Source organism: Ascochyta rabiei, chromosome 13 (genome assembly GCF_004011695.2).
Source record: "Ascochyta rabiei chromosome 13, complete sequence".
In the NCBI taxonomy this organism is placed as follows: Eukaryota; Fungi; Ascomycota; class Dothideomycetes; order Pleosporales; family Didymellaceae; genus Ascochyta; species Ascochyta rabiei.
This window is the reverse complement of record NC_082417.1, coordinates 1182407-1195201: the sequence shown is the minus strand read 5'-3', so window position 1 is coordinate 1195201 and position 12795 is coordinate 1182407. Positions and strand designations below refer to the sequence as shown.

The window sequence follows — 12795 nt, the reverse complement described above, 5'->3', positions numbered from 1 at the left end:
ATTCAACGGATTACAAATCCAGTTGACGGCATGACATAATGGTCCGCATCGATTCCCGAGCATATATACATCAACACCTTCTCGCATGACACGGAGTTATCAGCGAGGCTACGAACTTTTAATGGCGCATGCTTTCTTTGCTACATTGGACGAGAACCGGACTTTCTTACTCTCGTTGATCAGCATTTTCCTTTTTCACACAATCATTGTTTGCGGGCACTGCAAAGACGGGTATCTACGAGTCGAGTCTTGATCTGCGGTACTTTGACCGGTCCTTCACGACGGTGGTCTCTTTGGAGGCAACATCTTCTTTGTCTTTCATTCATCACATTCAAGGCACGATTGGGTATGCTTGCTGCCTTCCTCACCAAGACATGCTTGGCGCGACGGCGCGATATGACAGATCTTTTCGATTCAAATACTTCATCTAGGGCGGCGTTGATATCTGCTGGGGCTGAAAGCTGGAGGCCATTGGAGGGCTACTTGTGACATAAACAGCTAGCGAGAGCAATCGAAATGCAACGAACACATATACACCTCAAACACATTCCCATCAGACCACCGATATTGAAACATGCTACTAACTTCATATTCCCGTATAGTTTTCACCACCCAACTCGGCACAACCCCCAATCGGCTCCCAGCGCTTATCCATCACCCTCTCGTATCGACCCCACAAGCTCGCTCGATCGCCCCTCGTCGTCATGCACAGCCACGGTTCCAATAGTTCGCGGAGATTACGCAGGATCGTCCTCGACACCCTCCGCGCCGACAGAAACGAGACACAAGCACCAACAGAGCCTAGATAAGCACCGATGTAGGACGAAGCGAGTCAGTCGTTGTGCCTCTGCCTGCTACGTAAGTGTTTCAAGTTGTGCACACGCGATTGTGTACATGGTGTACCGGTATATCATGTACATGTTTTCACAGGATGGATAGCAGGGCAGGCAGGCAGGCAGGCAGGCAGGCTGGTAGATTAGGCGGGTTAGGCAAGCAACGGGCAGGGCGCGCAGGGACTTGATCGACCCGGCCTGTCAGATTGCGACATGTGCCTGGAAGTGTAGGTGTCGACAGCCGTTGCACGCGCGAATGACGATCCTTCATTTTGAGTCGTGTTTCAGCGCTGCGGGCGGTACAGTTCTTGGGGTAGGGGTCGTGTAACGGTGTCGGTGGTGCTGTAGTACGTGGTTAGGTTGAGATTGTGAAGCGAGATTGGTGGGCTAGTGGAATGCTGGGAGTGTGGGTTTTGAGCTAAGAGTAGTGCTGGTGGTGGATGTAGATGGATGGATCGTGTTTCAAGAGCGATTCATTCTTCTTTTCCATGACGACTTGAACTTGAGATGATCTGGTGTTGAAGAGCGCATCTCAGTGACCTTACCAACTCATTCGTTGACCCGGTGATGGCAAATTGGCATCATTCAGTCAATATCAAGTGTTTCTGCATAGTAACAGCAGCGCGACTCCAAGGGTCCACGATGGCCTAGTCCGTATCGAGCTCCTAGCTCGAGTTGCGGGAAGGTGGCATCGCCGAGCTCAGGGCGCGTCACACCCGCGCTCAACGCAACCCCACACTTCACATCATTACACTCACCACCGACAACATGGCAGATGAAGATAAAGAAAAGGCCGAGAAGGTCGCCGCAGCCAAGAAGCGCGTATGTATTCAATCTCGCCATGTGTCAAGCAAACATGAATGGATGCAGCACGGCACCACCGTAACCAGCACCAGCGCCGTTACATTCCTGGTGACACCTATAGCATTGCAAGCTCCTTTGTCGTCTGAGCTACAGTCCTAACTATGGAGTCTAGTACGAGCAATTGAAGAAGCAAAAGGCCAAGAAGGCTGGTGGTGCAAAGAAGAAGGACAAGAAAGAGGAGGCAGAAGCCCCTGAAGAAGCTCCTGCAGAAGCTGAAGCTGAAGCGGAAGCTGAGACTTCAACTGCGCCTGCGCCAGCTGAAGAAAAGGCCGATGAAGCTGCCCCCGAGCCCACAGAGCCCACGTCGCCAGTACCCACCGAAGACGACGAGCCCTCCGAATTGCCTGTACCGAAGCCATCCCATGGCCGCAAATCTTCTGTCGCCGTCGAGTCACGCCAGAGATCCGAGTCTTTCTACCGCTCGGGCGCCGGACCAGCATCCCCCACCGGCCTGGTCCCAGCTGGGGGAGTCTCAAGCGAGATATACCGCGAGCAGGTGCAGAAGATCGCGGAGCTTGAAATGGAGAAGACCAGATTGACAGGCGAAGTCGAGGAGTACAAAGCCAAGTGGGAGAAGGATGAAGAAGAACTGGAAGAGTTCAGAGAAGGCAAAGGAGAGGCTGCGATTGCGCTTGAGAAGAGCAAAGAAGCCGATAAGCTGGTACGTACTGCAGTATCTGGACATGCTAGGATTGTGGTACTAATGTACTTTCCAGATGTCAGAGGTCGAATCTCTCACGCGACAGCTGTCGCAGCTCCGAACGCAGACCGAAAAGTCCACTCGCCGCGCCTCGGCCGCTTCGCCCAGCCAAACAGAGTCAATCGACGACTTGAACGCCCAGATCGCCTCCAAGTCGGCAACCATCGAGTCACTGGAGCTCGAAATTTCCAAGGTCAACACGCAGCTGACCGAACAAACAAACAAGAACAACGAGCTTCAGTCGAAGGTGTCGAGTCTTGAGTCGGCCCTGCACAAGGCCGAACAGGAAGCCAGCTCAACGAAAACAGAGCTCTCGGACTTGAAGGCAAACCTGGACAAGGCAAGCGAGCAGGCAGTCAAGGAGGGCTCAGATCGGGATTCTGCGCAGACACGGATCGCACAGGTTGAGGCTGAGCTTGGTGCTGCAAACCGTAAGGCTTCAGACTCGATCTCACGAGCCGAACTACTGGAGAAGAAGATCGAAACACTCACACAACTGCACCGCGACAACGACACCCGCAACCAAGCCCGACTCCAGGAGCACGCAAAGATCGAGCGCGAAGCTGCCGAACTCCGAACCCGCGTAACAGGCCTGAGCAACGAAAATGCGCGCCTCCGCGAAGCCGAACAGCGCCGCCGAAAAGCAAACCTCGACTCAATCGAGGACTCCAGCGTGCAAGAGCTCGAAGACGAAGAGCGCGATCGTCTAATGGCCAAGGTCCGCGAGCTAGAAGAAGAGAATTTCGAGCTGCGCCGCGGTGTATGGCGAGACCGTCGTACGGCCATGCAACCCTCGATCGACGACAGCGACCCCTTACAGCCGTACTCCAACTCCGGTTTCGACGACGTCGATCTCTCCGGCGCTCAACCCACACGGCCTATCGGGCAAAGTCACTCTTCCTTCCAGGACGTGATCAAGTCTGGTATCTCTGCGTTCACAGGCCAATCTCAGCATCCAGCGCACAGGCGCAGTGACGCTGCGAGCCGCGCGAAGCCGAGGACGGAGAGTTTGGCGAGCTTGCCGAGTTTGGATGAGTTTGAGATTGACGAGGATGCATTCAGACAGGCGCAGGAGGAGGAGCAGAGGAAGAGGCTTGAGCGCATCAGGGAGACGAAGAGAGGACTGGACGACTGGAAGGGTTGGAGGGTTGATGTCGTCGATATTCGAGTGGGCATGGGCGGAGTCTTTGAGATATAGATAGACATGACAAGCTATGTGATTGGGTGACCGAAATGACTCCAGAGATTTACATGTTCGAAACAGGACCCAAGTAAGACGAAAGAATGCACGGCAAGACTCTCAACAGGGAAGCCATGCTATCGAACACGATGGACGACCTGTAGGGTTGACATGTCCAATCAACATCTCAACCGCACACCCCTTTCTCTCCATCCAGTTTCAAATCATAACCACAGGCACAACACCTCTCACCACCCACATCACCAGCTCGTCTAGTCAAACCCGCTCCCCTTTCAAACCCTCGACAAAGCCAACCACCCTCCTCACCAAATCCCCGACAACCTCCTCCGGATCCCCATCCAGATTGTGGTGCCCACCCTCCACAACACCACCATGCACCTGATCCACGACGCCCCCACCCTCCCTAACAAACCCAGCCCACCGCTCCAGCAACGCCCTCTTATCCGTCTTCGGACTGACAAACGGATCCTCAGCACCGAGCAAGAACAAGACGGGCACAGACGCAGGAATCCTGCCAAACGTAGCGCGCAGCGCCGCGTCCTCGAGGTCCGTGGAGAAGTAGTCGTCGTCGCCGCCGCTCGCCAGCAGCGAGTGCGTGCGGTAGGCAGTCATGGCGGCGCCGAGTTCGCGCTGCACGATGTTGTGCTCGCGGGGCACGATTTCCTCGGGCGTGCCGGCGGCGATGAGGCGTTGGGCTTCTTGCAGCACCGCGGCGCACGAGGCTTGCTCCGAGGGCGTGCTGAGCAGGAAGGCACAGGCTTCGCGGTCTGAGACGCTGCCTTGGAGGATTGCGCCGTGGATCGGGGGCCGCGTGGCGTGCCCTGGGGCGCGGGTTAGAGAGGCTGGTGTGGTTGTGTTTTGATCCGCGGTTTTCTGAGCCGCTGGAGCTGGGTTGGGTCGGATGGGGATGGGGATGGGTGGGTAGTAGATGTAGAATTTTTGTATTGTATTCGAATGGAAGGGGGGAAGAGACAAGAAGAGAGAGACTCACCCTCGCCAGTCAAATACTCCATGATATCCTGGCACCCCGTCGAGTGCCCCATGAGCACCAAGCGCCCCTGCGGCCTCAACCCTCGAAAATACCCAACGCACTCTGCGATCTCCTTCGCGTCTTTCTGCAGCGAGCTCGTCCCCCACCCGCGGTACGACGACGAGAGGAGAATTTCTGCTATCGCCCACTCCTCGTCCAGTGCCTTTGCGATGGCCGAGGGGTAGCTGGGGTGCGTTAGTAAAGTGTTGTTTTGCTAGGAGCAGGTGCGGTGAATGCGGTGATTTAGATGCCGTGGACCTGCTCGCTCGCCATGGGGGAGTTGAATTGCGGTAGAGCGTAAAGTCGTGGCATCGGGAGGTTGGACAGAATTTCCAACCACGCCCTCCCACTCGATACCAATAAGCGAAACAGACAGACAGACAGACAGACAGACAGACAGACAGACAGACAGACAAAAAAACAAACAAACACACCTCACAGTCATCAACCCATCCCCCAACCCACCAATCCAGACCAATGTATTCTTCCTCTCCTCCTCTCCCCCCTTCCCGTCTCGTCCATCAGAACCCGAGTGCGAATGCGCCCCCGCGTGTTCAAACGCAATCCGCTTCTCAGCGTACACGTGCGCGGTGCCTGGATGCGCCATTGCCCAAACCGGGAGACGCCGTGTCGTGTTGCGTGTTGAGAAGTGACGAGAGACGAGAGACGAGATGTGAGACGATGGAATTTGAGACGTCGTGATACGATACGATACGATACGATACGATACAATACAATACAATACGCTACAATCTAATCTAATCTAATCCAATCCAATCCAATCCACCACAAGAACAAACCCGCTGCGTCAGTATCGAGTCGAACCAGAAAGAACCAGAAGGAACCAGAAGGAACCAGATAGAACCAGAAAGAACCAGAAGAACCAGAAAGAACCAGAAAGAACCAGAAAGAACCAGAAAGAACCAGATAGATTCAACTCAGACAAGAGACAACAACAAGAGACGACACGACACGACGCAATGAGACGCGATGAGACGCAATAAAACAAACGACCCTCAAACCCCCGCGTACGAGAAAAGACAGACGCTCGTTGCAAGGAAGGACAGCTGAGAGATTGTGTCTGGCTGCGTGGCTGCGTTTTCTTAGCTTTAGCTTGCTTAGCTTTAGCTTTTTTTATTAGTAAATAGTGTCTAGGTAGATGTAATATGCTTAATATGACATGCTTAAAGAGAAGAGAGAGGAGATGTGGGATAGCGTGAAGGCTGTTTTATGGCAAAGAGGTACAGATACAGAGTGGTAAGTCAGTAGTAGTTTAAAGATACTTTCTTTAGTAAGAGATAGAATAATGCAATAAGACGCAATAAAACAAATAACCCTTAAACCCCCGCGTATGAGAAAAAACCAGACGCTTATTGCAAGGAAGAACAGATAGGAGGAAGGACAGCTAAGAGATTGTGTCTGGCTGCGTGGCTGCGTTTGCTTAGCTTTAGCTTACTTAGCTTTAGCTAGCTTTAGCTGGCTTTGGCTTTTTTTATTAGTAAATAGTGTCTAGGTAGATATAATATGCTTGATATGATATGCTTGAAGAGAAGAGAGAGGAGATGTGGGATGGCGTGAAGGCTGTTTTATGGCAAAGAGGTACAGATACAGAGTGGTAAGTCAGTAGTAGTTTAAAGATACTTTCTTTAGTAAGAGATAGAATAATGCAATAAGACGCAATAAAACAAATAACCCTTAAACCCCCGCGTATAAGAAAAAACCAGACGCTTATTGCAAGGAAGAACAGATAGGAGGAAGGACAGCTAAGAGATTGTGTCTGGCTGCGTGGCTGCGTTTGCTTAGCTTTAGCTTACTTAGCTTTAGCTAGCTTTAGCTGGCTTTGGCTTTTTTTATTAGTGAATAGTGTCTAGGTAGATATAATATGCTTGATATAATATGCTTGAAGAGAAGAGAGAGGAGATGTGGGATGGCGTGGAGGCTGTTTTACGGCGAAGAGGTACGGATACGGAGTGGTGAGTCAGTGGTAGTTTAAAGATACTTTCTTTGGTGAGAGATGGAATGCGATATCGTGACAGGGAGTGCAGGAAGTTTTGATCATGTGTGTTTGTGTTGTGTTGTGTTGTTTTGATAAGTGGTGCCTTCTTCGTTGGGCTTCCTCTTCTTTCTGGTATCTATATTTCGCTCTCTTTTTGCTCGCAGCGTGATCCAACGCTTTCCAAACCCTCGATCCAGAATGAACAAAAAAAAAAAAAAAAAAAAAAAAAAAAAACGCCTTCGCAATGCTATACACAAATCATCCAACCAGCACATCGGGCGTCTACGCCCGCCCATCATTCTCAACGACGAATGTTGCCTGCACAACCCAATGCTCGTCGAACTTGATCCCTTTGCCTCCGCTGATTCCAGCGTTCCGCCAGGGCTTGTTGACGCCGATGTCGACCAGCCAGACTGACCACGCGGGATCCTGTCCCGCGCCGTTCTGAAGCGCCCTGACGAGCCCGCTCCGCGGTGCACCGAGACAGACAATGTACTTGGCCCGGACCTCGAGCGGTTCGCCTTCGAGGATAGCGACTTCGCCAGTCGACCCAGCGACGCCGGACGGGGTTTCGACGGCGAGCACAGCAGCGCGGGATTTGTTCGCCCAGCCCACGATGCTGAGGACCATTGACCTGTCCGATTCGCCAAGGGCGTCGAACTCCTTGTGGCGTCCGAGAAGCGCGTCGATGATGAGCTCGGGCGGCGCTTGCAGACGCTTGAGCCCATTCTCCGTGTCAGCCCAGGTGCGCACCGAGCCGCCGAGCTTCTTGAACAGATCGACTTGCCGTCTCACGTCTCGGTCCCAGTCCGCGTTGCGCTCGAAGCCGAGCAGCGCGACCATGACTTTTGGTCCACGGGCGAGGAGATGCCGCGCTGCTGCAATGGCTCGCGCGCCGCCGCGGTGGTTGCCCGCGAGAACGACGATGACGGGACGCGCGTTGGGGTTTTCGCGTGAGAGGCGTTGGCCGCCGGGGTTGATGGTCTTCAGGGTGACTTCTGCAATGCCGCGTCCAGCGCTCTCCGCGATGAGCTCCTCGGTAAGGCCAAACTCGACTTCGGCCATCTCCTCCACCGCGAGCATACCCCCAGGCGTAATCGTGTGGCACTTGCGGTTGTTTGTGACGAGACGCAAACATCCCTTTGAGCTCGAGTCGAGCGGCGAATCTGGTGGTGTGGCCATCTTTCCCATTTTCGGGCTTCCAGTAGCGCCATGCGACGAAGCATATTGGGTACCGATCAGAGAGCGATTCGTGCGTGGCAGCAGCCCAGAACCTAGCATCTCCAAATGGCCGGCTTGGATTCCGCTACCTTGTCTCGTCGGCGCCCTCTTCACAGAGACGGAAGCTCGTGACATGGCGCGCCTGGAGTTGCGGCTTCCAAGATCTGAATCTTGCTCGGAACTGGTGCTCGAAGAGCTTTTCAGCTTCGCCGTATCTAGCACGTTCTCCGTGGGGTGCAGGTTCTTGCCGCCATGTGTGCCTGGTCGTGCAAGACGATTGAAGCTGACCAGGCGGTCCTCGTCTGCAGTCGTGTCCTCGTTCCTGATCTGGTCGAAGACGGTGCGCTTGTCGAACTTGGAGAGGTTAGCTTGAAAATCAAAGTCGGGCATGTCCTGAACGTCGGTGGCATCTTCAGTGGCCCAGCCGTTTGTGGCGTCGAGCGCTTTCTGTCGCCGTGACTTGCGCAGCGAGGCATTGGCAGCCTCGAGCCCGACCCTGCCTGCAATGACACCTGGGGTGCGTGTCTGAGGCTCCTCGACAGTCTGGAGCATCGGCGTGCTCCTCCAGCCGTTGCCCTTGGTCGGGTTGTCGCCGCCGTTCCGCCGTTCTTGTGCAGCAAGCTCCTTCTTACGAGACTTGCCGCCCCGCCTGGTCCTCTTGCCACCATCGTCGTTCTTCTGTGGGCTCGCATCCTCCATGGGCTTGCCGTTTCGTGTCCTGTTGATGCTCGCTCGCCGGGCCGAGGGCGCAGCTGCCTTGGTCTCGCTGTCGGCCTCGTCGGCATCCGCGATATCGAGCGACGAGAATGGGCCGGCCAGGGTTGCAGCACTCTGCTTCCTGGCACTGCCACGCTTCGCCTGCGCGATGAAGGGGGACGTGGCCTTGGGGACGTGTGCAGCGGCCGTGGCGTGGGGGGGCTTGATGGGGGTCGCTGGGGCTTCCTGAGGCAGCGCAGTCACGGGTAGACTGGAGGCTGGGGCGGGATGGGGACGTCTGCCCATGCTGAGGATGGCGGGATCGACGAAGGAGGCGGGCTGCGCACGGGGTGCAGGCGGAGGCGCGGGCCGAGGCTGACGAACGGCCTGGCTGGCGTGGTGCTGGGCAGCAGGCTGGCTGCCATGGATTTGCGTGGGCTGTCGCAGAGGCTGCGGCGCGTGCTTGGACGGAAACGGGGCGTACGGGGGAGCGCTCGAGCGGGGCGGAGGGGGCGGAGGGGGCGGAGGGGGCTGCTGAGCGGCAGGCGCGGGCGCGGGCGCGGGCACGTTGACTTTGATGTCGGCGATGGCGTGGCCCTCGACATTGTACGAGTTGAGGCGGTGGCCCGTTGCCGGGAACAAGACTAGGCGAGACAGTCAGCACAAAGGCGCGTGACGGCACGGCGGCACGACAGCACGACGACGACGCACCCTCCTGCAGGGTCAAGGTGGCATTCTGCGGGTTGACAGCCGCGACCACGCCGTGGACGAGCGTGTTTGGCGGGTTCTGCAGCGTCACGACGACCGAGATGCCAATGAAGCCCGACGCCATGCTTGCTGCGCGATTCCGGACGGGGAGCTTGGGAGTTGCGTGTGTGCGACGGCCCCGAGACTGGCGGCGTGAGCGGTGCGTCGAGACCGAGACGTCGAGAGGCACGCGAACCTGCACTTTCTCGCGCAGCACCTGCAGGGATCGACCGTCGCCAAGCTTTACTAGCGCCGACGCCACCCAACGGCCTCGATGGAACGCCGCTTCGTGCTCCAACGCTCGAATGGCGCTGGCTTGTGAGACTTGAGCAGATCAGCGGTAGACGGTTGGAGTAGGTCGTTTGTGAGGGGGCTTGAGGTGGAGAGCTCCTTGGGGGGGAGTGAGTCGTTTGAGAGATGATTTCAACAAAGACTGTCCAGAACGCAGCAGGTGGAAAAACCACAACACGCTGCGCGAAACACCGATACGCGTGGAATGCTCACCAACTGCTGCTTGAATCACAAACATGCACCATATACCTTGAATCACAAACATACACCATATACCTTGAATCACAAACATACACCATATACCTTGAATCACAGACCATACACCATATATCATGCACCATACACCATCCATCATACACCTACACCTACACCATACACCATACACCTACACCATACACCTACACCACACCATAGAGACAAGTACGGCCACACGTTCATTACAATCATCTACACGATCAAAACAAGCCCAGGGTATCCAGCGCATCGCATCTCCGTCAAACCAGCTGCCACATGGCAATGCCGGCAAACTGGCAGCTAAAGGCCGTCTTGTTGTTCCACTCCTCATACGTCAAGCCGCGGGCGTTCTTGTTGCAGAATTCCGTCACCGCGTACACGCCGACCTTCTGACCCGCACAGCCCAGTTCAGAGCGATTGACGTGGAGCCACCAGACCTGGCCGTTGGTGTGGAAAGGCCGGTGCTCCGACTTGCGACCATGGACGCCGCCGATGGAGAGGAGCATGACGTACGGTTTGCCCTTGCCGTGTCGCGCGTTGTCCCAGTGTTGACAGACCGAGGCGAACTGGAAGCGGACCACGGGACTCTGCGGCTCGTGCACCCTGATGTTGAGTTGAGCAGGCTGGAAGGTTCGCCCACCCAGACCGTGTTCGTTTTCAGCGTCTCCGTAGACCGTCACTCTGCCGCCCGCGTCGTCTCGCATGAAATCCTCGTACGAGAGCACGCGCCCGTCTTCGCGGAACTGGTGCGAGCTGTTCCCAGGGAAGTGTCTCATGCCAAAGTCCATGTTGGACGATGTGAATTCTTGAGGACTGAAGGATCGCTTGTAGCCTTCCTTCTTGAGCTGGCAACCGATGTGGCCCGCTCCCCAACAGGGGTCGATGAGTTTCCACTCGCCCTTGTCCATTCGACAAGCATTCCACGCGTGTGTCGACTTGAAGGGGGGCACCGGATCGTTGGGGCCCATTGGGCTGTGCCCGAAGCCTTTGCTTGCGCCCGAGCACACAATGGCTTCGAGGCCTGCTTTGAGTGCGAGAGCCGCAAAGAGACCAGCGTACCCTTCACATACAGCCTGGACTCTCCGTCAGCTACAGGACGTCAAACATCGCCACCATCCAAAAACGTACCATGCCACTCGTGATGGTCTTCTCCGGTGTCGATGGCTGGACGGTGGCAGCGAAGAAGTTCTTCACATCGTAGTCGACGTTGTGGTGCAGCCAGCTGAAGATGGCTCTCGCCTTGTCAGTGGCCGACGGGAAGGGAGCGCAAAGCTGGTGCGCAAGCCAGCCCACATCCGAGGAAGGGAGCTGCTGTCGAGGGAACCTGGCCGCGTGATGATCCGGGCCTGAGAAGTCGCGACAGACGAGACATGGAGCAGCGGCGCCAGGCTTTGGCTTCGATGCCATGATCGCATCCAGGTTGGGCCGTGAAGATGTCGGGATGGGGGGAGGCGCGCCCGCACCTGGGGCTGGCGAGGGCCGCGTCTGGGGCACGGGAGGCGGCTCGACAGTGCATGTGTTGTTGAAGCCGAGCGAGAGAGCGGATCGTTGGGGTGGTGGCACGATGGCCCGTTTTGCTTGCGCAGTCGATGTAGGCCGGCCGGGCAGCACTGGCCTTTCACGCGGCCGCTCCGAGGCACGGGTAGTGGGTTGCCTGGGTGGCAGTGATGGTCGGGAGGGCAGGGCTAGGTGGGGTGTTGGCAAGACTGTGCGTGCATGGGCGGGTGGGAGCACCGCGGCGTGGGTCGACGCACCTGGCGCCGATGGCTTCATCTGAGGCGGCAGTGTCTGGCTGGGCACAACGCTTCGCGTCGACGTCATCGCCGCGCGCGTGGCACTCTTCTGCGCGTCCTGTTTCTTGGGCGGCAGGGGCGGCAGGTTCGCAGCGTCGTACGCGGGCGCGCGAACCTGGTACGGCGTGCTGCCATTGCTGGCGTTGGTCTTGACCGAGCCCAGGGACAGCGTCGAGACGCCCGAGGCGATGGTGGATAGGGACTCGGACGACTCGCGCCGTGTCACGCTGCGGTCCGACGACTTGCGCGGGGGCAGGGCGGGCGACTGCTGGCTGGCGGTGGCGGGCCTGGGCGGCGGGCGCGGTGGGAGCGCGGGCGAGACTCGGGGCGCGGGCTCTTCCCCCTGGGGCTGATTGCCTATGCGGCGCGTGGAGGCGGGCGCGTGGTCGAGCAGTGGAGGGTTGTTCACCGTCTGCGTGCGGTACGGAGGGGGCCGTTGCGCCGGGGGAGGGGGCGGCGGCGGCGGCTGCTTCTTCTTGGCAGACGCGACGGCATCGTAGTTGTAGGACGGGCGGGCGCCAGGGGCAGGTGCGTGGACCTTTTCCAGGTTGAGGGCCGCAATGCGCGACTTGATGCTCTGTGGTTCGACCTCAGCCATGGCGTGGGCGTGGGCGTGGGCGTGGGCGTGGGCGTTGGGGCTGGGGCTGAGGCTGGGGCTGAGGCTGGGGCTGGGGCTGGGGCTGGGACAAGTGTGGGGTGATCTGCGCTGGGAAACGCGTGGGCAGGTGTGGCTGCGGGTGGGCAAGAGAGACAGCGAGCGCCGCAAACGCACAGGAACAGCGAGCGTGGCAGCCCTTAATCAACCATGATGGTACACGGCGGTAGCAGGCCGAGCGGGCAGGCAGGGCAGGCAGGGCAGGCAGGGCAGGCAGGGCAGGCAGGGCAGGCAGGGCAGGCAGGGCAGGCAGGGCAGGCAGGGCAGGCAGGGCAGGCAGGGCAGGCAGGGCAGGCAGGGCTGGCAGGGCAGCCTGTGCCATGGTGTACAATTGCGATTCACCGCTTTAGGCAGCCCACGCCTGACCCGCCAACCATGAATCGTCCACGCCTCCGTCCGTGTGGCTGCGCGTGCTCCACCCTGCCCCAACCCGTTCCTGCCGCACCTCCACGGCCGAGCCGAGCCCAAAATAGACACCTTCTGCTGCCCACCATGGCCCTCCCAGCCAGGTACGCGCCCGCCTTGTGCACGTCT

The 12795-nt window shown here is 57.5% G+C and overlaps 4 protein-coding genes across 4 annotated transcripts, besides 21 other annotated features; 1 reads left to right on the top strand and 3 right to left on the bottom strand.

Annotated features, from left to right (window-relative positions):
- Nucleotides 1-942: 942 nt before the first annotated feature.
- Nucleotides 943-969: a tandem repeat.
- A 632-nt stretch (nucleotides 970-1601) lies between these two features.
- Nucleotides 1602-3595, top strand: EKO05_0007901 (uncharacterized protein; the record flags this gene model as incomplete). Its single annotated transcript, XM_038941042.1, has 3 exons — nucleotides 1602-1655; nucleotides 1810-2358; nucleotides 2414-3595. 3 exons carry the CDS (start codon nucleotides 1602-1604, stop codon nucleotides 3593-3595), a joined length of 1785 nt encoding a protein of 594 aa, XP_038796960.1.
- Nucleotides 1894-1931: a tandem repeat.
- Nucleotides 3462-3490: a tandem repeat.
- Nucleotides 3596-3853: 258 nt separating the features above from the next.
- Nucleotides 3854-5235, bottom strand: EKO05_0007900 (uncharacterized protein; the record flags this gene model as incomplete). Its single annotated transcript, XM_038941137.1, has 3 exons — nucleotides 3854-4419; nucleotides 4590-4813; nucleotides 5063-5235. The coding sequence occupies 3 exons, from the start codon at nucleotides 5233-5235 to the stop codon at nucleotides 3854-3856; spliced, it is 963 nt and encodes a 320-aa protein (XP_038796961.1).
- Nucleotides 4487-4520: a tandem repeat.
- Nucleotides 4997-5043: a tandem repeat.
- A 94-nt stretch (nucleotides 5236-5329) lies between the features above and the next one.
- Nucleotides 5330-5381: a tandem repeat.
- Nucleotides 5382-5383: 2 nt separating this feature from the next.
- Nucleotides 5384-5414: a tandem repeat.
- A 35-nt stretch (nucleotides 5415-5449) lies between these two features.
- Nucleotides 5450-5556: a tandem repeat.
- Nucleotides 5557-5569: 13 nt separating this feature from the next.
- Nucleotides 5570-5605: a tandem repeat.
- A 126-nt stretch (nucleotides 5606-5731) lies between these two features.
- Nucleotides 5732-5760: a tandem repeat.
- Nucleotides 5761-6144: 384 nt separating this feature from the next.
- Nucleotides 6145-6169: a tandem repeat.
- A 517-nt stretch (nucleotides 6170-6686) lies between these two features.
- Nucleotides 6687-6716: a tandem repeat.
- A 112-nt stretch (nucleotides 6717-6828) lies between these two features.
- Nucleotides 6829-6858: a tandem repeat.
- A 48-nt stretch (nucleotides 6859-6906) lies between these two features.
- On the bottom strand, nucleotides 6907-9373 carry EKO05_0007899 (enhancer of mRNA decapping; the record flags this gene model as incomplete). Its single annotated transcript, XM_038940993.1, has 2 exons — nucleotides 6907-9185; nucleotides 9253-9373. The coding sequence occupies 2 exons, from the start codon at nucleotides 9371-9373 to the stop codon at nucleotides 6907-6909; spliced, it is 2400 nt and encodes a 799-aa protein (XP_038796962.1).
- Nucleotides 9032-9109: a tandem repeat.
- Nucleotides 9374-9805: 432 nt separating the features above from the next.
- Nucleotides 9806-9891: a tandem repeat.
- A 3-nt stretch (nucleotides 9892-9894) lies between these two features.
- Nucleotides 9895-9985: a tandem repeat.
- Nucleotides 9986-10073: 88 nt separating this feature from the next.
- EKO05_0007898 (uncharacterized protein) lies at nucleotides 10074-12204 on the bottom strand (the record flags this gene model as incomplete). Its single annotated transcript, XM_059637150.1, has 3 exons — nucleotides 10074-10886; nucleotides 10942-11498; nucleotides 11568-12204. 3 exons carry the CDS (start codon nucleotides 12202-12204, stop codon nucleotides 10074-10076), a joined length of 2007 nt encoding a protein of 668 aa, XP_059493133.1.
- Nucleotides 11851-11941: a tandem repeat.
- Nucleotides 12031-12076: a tandem repeat.
- Nucleotides 12205-12239: a tandem repeat.
- Nucleotides 12240-12291: a tandem repeat.
- A 150-nt stretch (nucleotides 12292-12441) lies between these two features.
- Nucleotides 12442-12573: a tandem repeat.
- Nucleotides 12574-12795: the final 222 nt, after the last annotated feature.